Genomic DNA, 12,941 nt, shown 5'->3' on the forward strand with positions numbered 1-12,941 from the left:
GGGGGGGGACTGAAAGCAGCTGCATTGACGTCTTTCTGCCTCCAAATAGTGCTTCAAAGTAAACCAGTGACCCCTTTATATGGCTTAAAAGTATTTTTTTGATTACAGGAAATATAGTTTTCTTCATTTTCAATAATTTCATCAGGAAAATCAAAGCTGCTATTGTTTATATATTGATTTTAACAGTGGATCAAATGACTAAGTGTGTGTGTGCAGGGTTGCTTGTTGTGAGAAACAAAGATAGAAAGATAGTTATCACCCGAATCTGCAGTGCTATTTATCTCTGTTTTTTAGCATCTTTCAGCAAATTGTTTTGGTTTCATTGTCTGCAACTTTGCTGTTTGTGCTCACTATCAGCAGTCACAGTCATTCTCAGGCTGTTTTCTAGCAAAATAAACCTACTGTACGCTACATTGGAGACTAACTAAATCTCAAGGGTACAGATATTTCTCTTGAGTTAAAAGTGAATATTGGACTTAAAGTTGACACAAACCGCAAATGAATGATAATGTTAATTCAGGTTAATGCAGGTTTAAGAGGGAACTGACTGCAGAGAGGTGGTCGACTCGTGAATCATTCTTCTGGTCATCTGTGTTTATAAACCACATTTCGCTCTTTCTGATTTATAAATCCTCATCTGGGGGGCAGATCAGCGAGGCTTGCAGGAACACACTGCAGGAGTCAGTCCGGCTGCTCGCTGTAGTGATTTACTGTGTGGAATATCCACGATCCTTTAAATGACCCTCAGCAGGTGGCTGTACATACTATCTTTATTTGTGCTCTTGTCCCCATGTTTATTTTCTTTCAGTAATTCAGATACAATTTTATGTTCTTTTTCTCTTTTGTCGTTCAAGTGATGGATCATTTATTTTCATGTTTCTCTTCTTCCTCAGGGTTGTGGGGCATCATGTGGAAAATGTGACTGCAGTGGTGTGAAAGGAACAAAGGTGAGAATTCTGTTCATGATGTAATTTGCCAGTTTCACTAACAGTCAAATCCTTATTCCCTTTTTCATTTATTTGATATTAGACATAATGCTGGTTGACTCATTGATGCTAAGTCCAAGCTTTGTAAGCTCACAGCAGGCTGAAGCAGCTGTGACAGTGCTTGCTGTGTACCGAGTACTGGGGTCAGTTCAGTGGGACCGTCTGGAGCTGGGTCTGGGTGGAAAAGTAGTGGATGGGGCTCAGTCATGGAGCAGAGACCACGAAGGGAACAAAGATCAATTTGAATTAGAGCATGTCCGGACACAGATGGGCTGAAGGCTTTATTCCCATCGGATGGAAGGAATCTCCCAGATACAGATGTACAAGTGGTGGGGACACTAGCCATGAACTGGCTGTGAGCCCATGAGCTGTCAGCACTCCACCATGACTGTTAATCACTGACCTGAAACACAAAAAGTTGGTATCAACTGGGCAAAGATAGCTTTACAGTGACTACATTTATTCTCCAAGGACAGCTGCTGTAATGACAGAAGTAATGTTAGAATTTGATGATAATAAGAAAAAAATGTAATATCACCAGTTTTATCTTTTAAGATGTAACCAGCGTATTGTATGTTTGATGTTTGTGGTTTCAGTCAGAAACAGGTACATACAACATCTTTGAATGTGGTCTGAATATAAATACTTTATATACTGCAATTAATCATTAAGTGATCTCTCAGCCCATAACCCTGGGGGACAGGATGGCCGCAAGGGGCCACGAAATTATTAACAGGACAGGAACCCGGAAAAACATTATTTCTGCTTCACAATATAATGTTTACTTTTCCAGATTTGAGTGAAAGTGAAACATGGGATCATTTTTAAAATAAAGAAAAAAAAATCACTCTTTGGTTGAACTGGTCACAACCCGTGAACATATACAACCTGAAACACGGGGTCACAAGATACCTTTGTTTCATGTTGTCACAAGCCAGAAATGTCAGGAGCCACAGCTCCAAAGCAGGTTGCAACTAGGTCATTATTTTGCACTTCTACTTCTGCTGTTTGTGTGTAACATGTATATTATTGGCTCAGTTATATCAGGCGACTGCAGAATGTTATCTATCCTCTAAGTGCAACAGTCTGGCCTTTTATGGCTCATTCTTACGGCAGCAGTAGCCAAACATTCAGCTCACCCAACAACAACAGATGTAGTGACTGTGTTCAGTCCACTGTGGATTCAAAGCACCTCTGTGTTTTCTAAGCTGCTGAAAGGCCCCAAACAGCCTGCTGCAAAATCTCCAGTGAGCTATATTTCTATATCGCTTCCTGAAGTTTCACAAAAGGGGGTTGCCATGGTAACCCTTAGATGATTCCCATGGTTCAAATAATGTAATATGTCTCCACTGAGGGAAGCCAGTTGTGTTGTGGTCAGGGAATGGAAATCAATTGACAACTAATAATTTCAATATGACTGTTTTATGTTTTTTTTTTTTTTTTTTTTTTTTTTAATTTTCTGCTGAGTTTTACTCATCGCTCTCTTGGCAGCTCAGAGCAGGTAATGTGTAGATTACTGAAGCATGGTTGTCCCTCATGAAACAATGCTTCCATCTAGTGGCAGATAGCGGAAATACTGTAACTGAATCTTTCTGGGTCAGTTTTAGGTCACTGTGAGCGACACAGATGAAGATTTGAATTAACCAGTGTTTGTTTTCATTGTTTTACAAACAATGCTATTAGGCAGTCTTAAAAAACTATAGACATATGGGCCTTCATTATGAATTATAATGCAATGAAGTCAATTTCTAAATGTGTAGAAACATTATTTTGATACATACAAGTTATGTTATTGTCTTTTTTTTCTTATCTGTTTTTTATGACACTTTCATGACATTTCCAAATCTATTGGGTAAAATGATCCCAATTGATCTGAACATAAAACACGTCTAATAACCTTGAAAAGTGTTGAACTTGGTTTGGATATAAGGATCTGTGTTTGCTGTAGGAATGTTTAAATTAATCATAGATTGTTTGAATGTACCGATTCTCATTAAAACTATTACAAGAACGGATACAGATGCAGTTACTCTGTTGATCTAAGTTAATAGAAAGATCTTTGTCCTTCATTAACCTGACGGTCTGTGCGTCACAGGGTGAGCGGGGATTTCCTGGTCTCCAAGGTAATATGGGATTCCCAGGGATGCAGGGACCTGAGGGGCCTCCAGGGCAATTGGGCCCCAAGGTCAGCACACACACACACACACACACACACACACACACATTAAAATAAATAACCTTACATTGGGTGGATCTAATATTTGTCCCCCCCCCTCCGTGCATGTGCCATTGTGAACTGATTGATTATTACTGCCGTAGATAACAAATACATTTGAGACACACTCAAACACATGTGACTGGAGCAGTGATTACTAAAGTTTAGAGAAATAAAAACAATTGTTAGTTTAAGAAATTCATACAGCTACATTATTTTTCAAAATTTAAAATAAGGTGACTTCACTACTTAGTAGAAATAATGTGTCAGTATTATGATGATCATGATGTCATTTGTCTCTTCTTAGGGAGATTCAGGTGAATCTGGGGCTCCTGGAATGAAAGGAGTGAGGGTAAGTACCTAACCATTAAAACTAGCGTACAGTATCATATGAATGGTATGATATGATATAAGATAAACTTCTATTTCTCAAATAATTTCTTATGTTAAGTTGTTGAGACAGTAATACTGAAATGGTTGTGATCTTACAGGGTCCGCCTGGTCTGCCAGGTTTCCCGGGAAACCCAGGACTACCAGTAAGTTCCTTTGATCTGTCTTCATGTCTCTCATCCTGCAGCAATCCAGGAAATTCACCCCATAGCAGCAAGAGTTTGGTCTAACATGCAATCATCCTCTAAAAAGTAATAGCCTCTAAATAACACGGCTTTAGATGACGTTGTCATTTTTAGGCTACATTTTAATTTTGGATGGTGTGTGTGAGGAATGCAGTGGTTACAGCAGCGCAGAATCATCAGGAAGCTGCGGAGACTCTGTCAGCGTGCGACTGCAAATTGTCTATTTGTGTTCCCTCTCTTCCCACTCTTAGGGCATCAATGGAAACGACGGCCCACCAGGAGCACCAGGTATCCCAGGATGCAATGGGACTAAAGTAAGCCAAGTTCTAAAATCAGATTTGTTTGCACAGGTTTTGTTACCATGCCTGATGTTTTCTTTTCTTTTTTAATAACCTGACGACTGTCTTTCCCTTCTGACTGTGTTCTGTGTGTGTTTCAGGGAGACAGAGGACTGGATGGCTCTCCTGGTTTTCCCGGTCTTCAAGGACCTCCTGTAAGCAAGATTGACTCGCATGACAATCAACCGCTGCAATCATCAGCACATATTTCAGTTGTTAATTATTAATCCTGTTAAATATTCATCCTGCCAGTATATGCACCATGTATAGATCACTTTCCACTCTCTTCTTTTCTCAGGGCATCCCAGGACTTCATGGAATGAAGGTCAGCTGAAATCTATGACGCTTTAACATCTTACATGTTAATAAGTTTGTCAAATAATACAAGTATGCATGAGTCATCTGATATAATAGAACATGTATGATCAACCAAACCATTTCTTTTTGTTTTTTTCCCTACAGGGTGACCCCGGTGGTGTGATTGGGATTGTTCCACTGAAGGGAGACAGAGGATTCCCTGGCACACCTGGATTACCTGTAAGTTGTGTGTTTATTTTCATGAGTGTGTGTGTGTGTGTGTGTGTGTGTGTGTGTGTGTGTGTGTGTGTGTGTGTTCTCAAATATGCATGCATGTGATAAATCAAGTTTGTTGAAAGGAAAAGTAACAAACACACATGATGTAATCTGAATTGTCATCTGATTTCAAGTTCTTTCCACACACATCTTTTTCTCCCAGGGATCAATCGGAACTCCTGGACCTACTGGACCTCCAGGACCTCGTGGATATCAAGGACCCAAAGTGAGTTTCTGCTACAGTGATGGACTGTTTATCATCTGACACAGTCTGCGATGACGCTTTAATGAGCCAAAGAATCTAGAATCAAACACATTTGAAAGATCAATCTCTTTAGATATGTTTATGGCCTGGCAGATACTTGATAGATAGACGATTTGTCACTGTTCTTCAGTTAGATACCTGTTTGACTGACTGGATAACTGTGTTTTGCAGGGTGATCCTGGCCTTCCTGGCCCTCCGGGAGAGAAGGTAGGACTAATCATACATACAACACATTTTACAATTATAAAAAACAAGTCCATCATCCTCTGACTGACTTGATCATCTAGCTGAGATTTCATGTCATGTTTTGTTTTTTTTTTACTTCCCTGCAGGGTGACAAGCTGGCTTTTGTGAGTGAGAAAGGAGACAAGGTGAGAAAAAAGATATAATTTCTTGTATGATGCTTTCACTGTAGAGGTAGTGGGAGCTCTTTACAGCTCAGGCGGGAGATTTGATGGTTTCATCTTTAAACGAAAGAGGAAAATTCAGAATGGAAAAGGAACAGGGATTTCACAATTAGTTTGTGATAACTACTTGCCGCAATTTCCTGGAATTTTTCTTTTGCTTGTAAAGGTATTACACCCAGATTAGACAGAGTTTGTTATACATTTTTACACATGCAACGTAATACTATCCATATGAATAATTTCAATTATTTTGAGAGAAGAGAAATGTTTGTGATTTATTTTGTTAGATCTAACAATTTTGTGTTTTGTCAGTGTCCTGTAAAAACCATGTAGTCAACTTTTCATGAGTTCACGCATTGTTCCTATGAAATTATATTTGGCTGTGGCTGTTGTTGATCGTTGCCGTCTCCCTGCAGGGTGATGCTGGATTTCGTGGCCCGCCTGGTCCCCCTGGACCTCCTGCATCGGGTGTTGAAGGAGGACATACCACGGTGCACCTTCCTGGACCACCGGTACGCCCTCTGTTCCTCATAAACTGAACAGAAACTGCTGTTTTTATGTACAAATGAATCACTACCTGTCTGTTTATAAAGAGATTGGAAAGGATTACTTGGATTCTGTGTTATTTCCTGAATGTGTTTGTGTTTTTTCTTTCTAAAGGGAGACAGAGGAGTCAAAGGAGAGAAAGGAGAACAAGTTAGTATATTGCATTCAAATGTTGAAGTGTATGACCTATGTTACTGTGCACATGTGTGTTATCTGTTATTTCAACTTTCTTTTTGATACACCTGATTTTCTTTTGCAGGGCTTTTGCATCCCTCATCTCGAAGGTGTCAAAGGTGAACCCGGCCCACCTGGACCAAGAGTAAGTGGCAAAAATACATATACAGAAAAACACGTGTAGTCTGTCATGGTGTGATCAATGAAGACAGGCATTCAGAATTAGTAAGGCTTTATGCAGATTCTTTAAAAGTTTGAATGCAACAAGGAAAACACATACACATACAGTATAATGTGTCTTTACAAACAACCACAAAGTTTCTTTACCCATTTTGAGCTTTGACAGATTCATTTATATCTATCAATCTCTTTATTATTAATCACAGTGACAATAAAATGTGAGTCATAAAGTGAGTGTCTGTTTCTATGATTTTAGGGTAAACCTGGAAAGGATGGAGAGTTTGGGCTAAAGGTAAAAATAATAACATACTCTATTATCCATCTACTCTAATCTCCACCTGTGGTTTTCTTTCATTTTATAAATTATATAAAACTAAAGTACTGCACACATTCACACAGGGAGAAAGAGGCTTTCCAGGAGTTCCTGGATACACCGGTTCCCAGGTAACTAATGCACCTTTTACATTACACATATTCAAGGCTTGAACTTATCAAACTTATCATTATGTCAGAGGTGTGATAATCAGTTAATTTTTTTGTCTTATTTCAGGGTGAAAAAGGAGAAAAAGGACCACCAGGTTTTGTAAGTGATCTCTCCCCTCCCTCTTTTCTAGTTCCTTCTACAGCTTTCTTTCTTTCTCCGTCACCCACTCACTGTCCTTTCCAACCGGCTACGAAGAGGATGAATTCTAAAAGCTACCAGCAGATGTCACCACATTTTCACTCAGTTGGAATATAAGAGCATATTAAAAGGGGAATCCACAGACTTCACCATTGCATAATGTCTTCTATGACTTGTCTGTGAAATTAAATCGAAGTGCATCTATTGAGTCGGGCCTCAATAGGGAACACCAAAGTCGTGCTCGTTGTATTGTCTCTAGACGAAGATACAGGCTTGAACAACCTCAGGAAGAGTTTGGACACAAAATATTCTCAGCAAAAAAGTGCAGTAACACATAAGTTACATGTGGTGGGTTTTGAAGGCTGATTCTGATTTTCTAAAATCAATTATATTTCAGTTTGACATTTTTTTGGTCAAAATGATGGATTGAATTAAACCTCTCTGCTTTACACTTCCATCATGTAGGGTAGTATAATAAACAGAAACTATAATAGACCAGTAAATTACATGAGTTGTGCTCGATGAATTTGGACTCAGTATTTCACTCTTTCTATTCCTTAACCTGAATGATCCTGGGTTAGATTTGGAGGCTACGTATTTGAACAGAATTTTGGCAAAAACAAACTATTTTCAAAGATGTGGTGATTTACCATGAAGGGAGGATTTAACAATATATGCTACTGAGTTTCATCATGGGAAATGTAGGATCCAGAATTAAAGAAGCTTGACCTATGCAAGAGACTTAAACAGCAACTCAACACAACCAAATTTTTTGTTTTAGTTGACCTCTCGTAGTTTATCTTCTCAGCTTCCTACAGCGATGTGGAAGGGCACTCTGGGCGTGTCAGTACACTGTGAAATCACTGTTGAGTGTCGTTAAAGGTCTTGGTCCTCAGTTTATGGATTTTGACCATTTTGTTAATCTGTCTCTCACAACACCCCCAACTTTATGGAAGTGCAATTCTAACTAGCTGCCCTTTAAATTAGAGATAATGGCAAATTCTATTATAGAAATGAGACACAGAAGAATGAAATCCTATCAAATGATAATTGTTATTCTCAGAGTTATTTAAATACAAATAACTGGCTTGAGTTTTGCAATAGGGGTGATAATAAGTGACAGGTAGGGAGCTCAGCAGTCAGCAGATAGTGAGTACATCAGTGTAATAAAACCTAAACATTATCCTAAAAGTGGACATGCATCCTGAATCTTTGTAATTATATCATTTTAGGGTATTGGTGCCCCTGGTCCTCCAGGTTCTCCTGGTTTCCCAGGGAAAGAAGGAGAAAGAGGTAAAATAAGGCCATAGCGTTCCACCACACGCTCATATTGTATGTGGACACATTCACATACGCTTAGATCAGTTCAACACAGCATCCACGTTTCCTTCATTTTTGGTTTCCTCTTAATCTACAGGTTTTCCTGGGCCCCGGGGCGAGGCAGGTCCACCAGGTAAAATACCTCAATATTTCAATGTAATATAACAACACTGCACTAAGGCTGCATATATCAGTCAGACACACGCTAATCTGAATAACCCACCAACTTTGGCTCTGTCCTTGTACCTCAGGCCAGCACATTGAAGGGCCTCGAGGAGAGAGGGGTGAGAAGGGAGACATGGGTGAGAAAGGAGATCGGGGTATAGAAGGAGAGTCTCTGGTTGGACCTCCAGGACAACCAGGAATTCCTGGACCCCCAGGAGAACCAGGACTCCCAAGTATGTCTCATCTTCAAATACTACAATTATTTGAATAATTGACAATAAACCAACACCTACATAAAGCATAAAGCGTGCGTTTACAGATGTTTGGACCTAACGTGTGTGTGTTTATGTGTTTGTGTGTGTGCTATGGCATAACAGTTGACCCTAATGAATGTGACATTGAGAAAGGCGCTCCTGGCCCACCTGGACCTCCAGGGTTACAAGGGGAACTGGGACAGAAAGGTAAGAATGAACACACATAATCAATTAATTAATCCATTCAAATTTTCAATTTCTAGCTTTAAGATATAGTGATACCCTTGTCGTCACATATGTGCTACCAGAAACAGCGCTGACGTGAGCATGCAATGACGTTTAATGTTCATCATCAGTAGTACAGCTGCTGGGCTACACGATGAGGACACTGACATGCATTTTTTAATTGAAGTTTCTGTACCTCCTGTCAGGTGACAAAGGAGATACCTGTGTTAAGTGTGAAGCTTCCGGTGCACCTGGATTACCTGGCCCCCCGGGGCCTAAAGGAGAGCACGGTGAGTGAATCTGTTACCTTCAGATGACATTACCCAAAGAAATTGAGGCTTTGAACAAGGTTGTCATCTGTTGCTGGACACTATAATCTTATTGACATACAGTATGATGAGTACTGAATGAGTTAAGGATGTACAATGTCCATTTTCACCTGGCAGGACCTCCTGGGTCAGTAGGATACAAAGGAGAAAAGGGTCAATCAGGAGCTCCTGGACAACCTGGACGACCTGTGAGTTGAATAATATCTGAGACACTTCTGACAAGTTCCAAGCTGAATGTTTTTACAGTTACACTGAGGAAAATGGAGGAAGAGAAAGATATCAGAATAGGCCATTCATATTTTCTTCAGTGCATGATCATTTTTTTTGACCTGTACAGGGTATTCAAGGCAATCCTGGGTTGATGGGAGCTCCAGGTGCTATTGGTGAGCCTGGGGACATATTCATAGCTCCTGGTTTGAAGGGAGACAAAGGTCTTCCTGGTTCTGCTGGGTCACCGGGGCAGCCTGGATCGAATGGACTGCCAGGGAGAGATGGCATACCGGGTCAACCTGGCCCCAAAGGAGAACCTGTAAGTTTGTGTGTGTGGTTTATCAGGACAGCATGAGCTCCACCAGTAGATCAAATGATTGAACTGCCTGTCAAATGACAATGAATGATTTTGGACAAACCTGTTAAAAAAACAAAAAACCACAACAGGCGACATTACTTTTGAAACCCTTTGCTGCAAGTGAAAGTTATCTTAAAGATGTCATAATCAGTATTGGTTATATTAACAATGGCAAATATAATGTTAAATGGGTTGCTAGTAGTGACAGAACCACAGATTATTATCACCTGACAGTCATTGTTTTTGTTTTAACGCCCACAACTTTCATTGTTTTGGCTCAGTCTCATTTCTTTCATCAGTTCGGTTTTCAAGCCAAAAGATAAAGTGAACAACTAGCTGGTGAACATAGTGGAACATTTAGCAGCTAAAGATCTAGATATTTCCCTCATGAGTTGATTGAGACCAAAACAGAGCTAAAAGGAGAGTGAATATTGATCTTATATCCATGAAGTGGGTTGAAACGTGACTCCAAATGAATGGTAATGTTAGTGTGTAAGAATCAACTGTTCAACTTTATGAGGATATTATATGTCATTGTTGTGTTATCCAAAAAATCAATAATTGTGGTTTTAATTTATTGTCTGCCTTTTTAAAAACAAAGTAGATCAGATATCCCTTTTCTCTAATCTTGTTTTCAGGCCAAAGAGGGCATTAAGGGTGAGCGTGGACTAGATGGGGACCCTGGTCTTATCGGGCCCCCAGGAGAGAGGGGTCCCCCTGGTGTGCCAGGCATCGGTCAACCAGGAGAGTCAGGAGAGAAAGGCAGTCCAGGGAGACCAGGACTGCCTGGAGTCCCTGGACAACCTGGTAGGCGTGAGATCTACAAATATACTGTAAAAAGATGCACTAATATTATCAAAGATAACTCCTATTGACCTGTAGCTTAACATTGCCTGTGAAACTGAGCAAACGCATGCTGGTACTGCACACACCTACTATATATTCTTTCACTGATAACTCATATCTTGCGCTCAACAGGTACAAAAGGTGAGCCAGGTGTAGGTGTGAGTACTCCAGGACCTCAGGGAGTACCTGGACCACGAGGAGAAACCGGCAGACCTGGACTTCAAGGTGAGCAACATCATATTCATTATGTTTTCATGTATACTCCCCTGCAAAACAATCTATTTTCAATCAACTAAAGCTTGTCTTGGATGAGTGAAGTAAATCAGGGTGTGATTGTCTAATTACAAAAAAAAATGTTCATATTAACATACATATACACATATTATTCACACATATGTGAAGGTTGATGGTGATTATTCCTGTTTACGATACAACATGTTGTTGGTTGCAGGGGACAGAGGCCTGGTTGGAGACCAAGGGTTGCCAGGTTTCCCTGGACAGAAAGGTGAACATGGACCCCCTGGAATTGGTTTGCCAGGCCCAACAGGTCCAAAAGGTGAGTTACTCAATGTTGACCCCATTCCTCCTCTTCATGCATGCATTGCAGACATTTCATGCATACATTAAAATGTAGATGGACTACAGATAACACAGTACAGGTACATGAATAGAACAACATTCAGAGGAAATGCTTCGTTCATGTTTCCAGGAATCGGTGGTATCCCAGGAGCTACAGGATTGCCAGGAGAGCCAGGAAGACCGGGACAGGATGGCTTGTCGGGACGACCTGGTCTACCTGGACAAAAAGTGTGTATTTGTCTTCATCTGTTTATCAATTAATAATTTAATCACAATTGTATTCTAAATGTGTATGGTGTCAGACACCATAGAAAGGACTCAACAAGGGAGCTGAATCATCCTGTTTTTTACCATGAAAAATGAAAAAATTAAAATAAATGCATTAATCCTATAGCTTTTATTGTCATACAATAACATTAAAATCCAAACACCACCACGACAGTACCATCTGTTTTATGAGCAATGGAAGATTGAAATGTCAGTGTCAAAAACACTACTGTCAGAGATGACATGCAAATCAGTGCTTTTTTGTATAACCTACAGGGTGAACCTGGACGGGGTCTTCCAGGCCCAAAAGGATCGCAGGGCCTCCCAGGAGTTATTGGCTTCCAGGGAGAGAAGGGTAGCATTGGACTTCCTGGTATTCCTGGACGAGAAGGCGAGACAGGTCTACCAGGACCTCAGGGAATCAAAGGTACTGCAGGACTTTTACAATGACTCTGGTGTGACGCTTGGTTTAATTTGGTCTATCCCCCAGAATTAAAGAGCCCATCTTCTGTACCAAGCACAACATTGTTTTTCTTTGATCTTTAAAATTAGGTGAAATAGGGCCCCCAGGGCTTCCTGGACTGATTGGCTCACCCGGTGCTCCAGGAAAAGGTTCACCTGGAGCTCCCGGACCACAGGGACCACCTGGAGAGCCTGGACCATATGGTGAGTGCAAACTTAGCATCCAAAGTGCGCAGCCATTGTAATGTTATTAGCAACAACCATTAAGTTAAAATGTCTGTTGTCAGATTATGATTCTGACTATGATGTTGTTGATCCCTCTTGATGCATGTTCTCTCAGGTAGAGAAGGTGTAAAGGGAGAAAAGGGCTACCCTGGTCCTCCTGGTCTGGACATGCCGGGACCTCAGGGAGAAAAGGGAATCCCTGGGTTCCCAGGGCTTGCAGGCTCTAAAGGACTGCCAGGGCAACCAGGCTTACCAGGCAGGGATGGGCTGATTGGAAACCAAGGTGAGACAGACAAACAGCAAACACATTCACAAGAGAAAAAGAAATAAAACTACAAACTTCAGTGTTCTTTACTGTCTTTGGGTGTTTTTGCTCTCTCATGTAGTTTTTCTTGTTTTAATATCGTTGCACTTGCACATTAAATAAAGACACATGAACGCATACCTGCTGTTCATGTCATCAATGTAGTTAATGTCATCATCACCATTTTGTTACTGTGATTTGTATTTTTATCTGAAATATATTACCTTTGTTATCTAACTAATTTCAATGCATTTACTTTTCCATTTTCCGTTTGCTAAGTCTTAAGCTCTAAGGAATTATTGAAAAAAGGACTGCTGTTAAAAAGAGAAACTTAGTGAGCTTCACATGACTTTATGACCCTGCATAAGTCTGTTTTAAATAAGGGCTTCATCCACTACTACTAGTAGTACTATTAGAGAATTTACTGCATGTCACCAATTGTTCTTACCGCTAGGTGGCAGAAATTTATAAAGTTGAGTAATCAATCTACCATTCAATTTGAATGAGGAAGGAGAA

General features: G+C 40.3%; 1 protein-coding gene across 1 annotated transcript in view; it reads left to right on the forward strand.

The window, feature by feature from the left end:
• Positions 1-12,941, forward strand: part of col4a1 (collagen, type IV, alpha 1) — a 38,500-nt gene that overhangs the window by 17,642 nt on the left and 7,917 nt on the right. The window contains exons 2-32 of the mRNA XM_087176478.1: positions 894-947; positions 3,082-3,171; positions 3,509-3,553; positions 3,693-3,737; positions 4,028-4,090; positions 4,216-4,269; positions 4,413-4,439; positions 4,577-4,651; positions 4,851-4,913; positions 5,124-5,159; positions 5,285-5,323; positions 5,776-5,871; positions 6,020-6,055; positions 6,165-6,224; positions 6,516-6,551; positions 6,659-6,703; positions 6,810-6,842; positions 8,114-8,174; positions 8,299-8,334; positions 8,453-8,599; positions 8,744-8,827; positions 9,052-9,135; positions 9,292-9,362; positions 9,512-9,703; positions 10,381-10,549; positions 10,721-10,813; positions 11,040-11,144; positions 11,298-11,395; positions 11,711-11,861; positions 11,987-12,100; positions 12,237-12,430. Coding sequence (XP_087032604.1) covers positions 894-947; positions 3,082-3,171; positions 3,509-3,553; positions 3,693-3,737; positions 4,028-4,090; positions 4,216-4,269; positions 4,413-4,439; positions 4,577-4,651; positions 4,851-4,913; positions 5,124-5,159; positions 5,285-5,323; positions 5,776-5,871; positions 6,020-6,055; positions 6,165-6,224; positions 6,516-6,551; positions 6,659-6,703; positions 6,810-6,842; positions 8,114-8,174; positions 8,299-8,334; positions 8,453-8,599; positions 8,744-8,827; positions 9,052-9,135; positions 9,292-9,362; positions 9,512-9,703; positions 10,381-10,549; positions 10,721-10,813; positions 11,040-11,144; positions 11,298-11,395; positions 11,711-11,861; positions 11,987-12,100; positions 12,237-12,430 — 2,496 coding nt within the window. The remainder of the gene's footprint in view (positions 1-893; positions 948-3,081; positions 3,172-3,508; positions 3,554-3,692; positions 3,738-4,027; positions 4,091-4,215; positions 4,270-4,412; positions 4,440-4,576; positions 4,652-4,850; positions 4,914-5,123; positions 5,160-5,284; positions 5,324-5,775; positions 5,872-6,019; positions 6,056-6,164; positions 6,225-6,515; positions 6,552-6,658; positions 6,704-6,809; positions 6,843-8,113; positions 8,175-8,298; positions 8,335-8,452; positions 8,600-8,743; positions 8,828-9,051; positions 9,136-9,291; positions 9,363-9,511; positions 9,704-10,380; positions 10,550-10,720; positions 10,814-11,039; positions 11,145-11,297; positions 11,396-11,710; positions 11,862-11,986; positions 12,101-12,236; positions 12,431-12,941) is intronic.

The sequence above is a fragment of the Seriola lalandi genome, unplaced genomic scaffold (assembly GCF_002814215.2).
Source record: "Seriola lalandi dorsalis isolate HSWRI2012SDOR001 ecotype SW California unplaced genomic scaffold, Sedor1 jcf7180002054559, whole genome shotgun sequence".
NCBI lineage: Eukaryota > Metazoa > Chordata > Actinopteri > Carangiformes > Carangidae > Seriola > Seriola lalandi.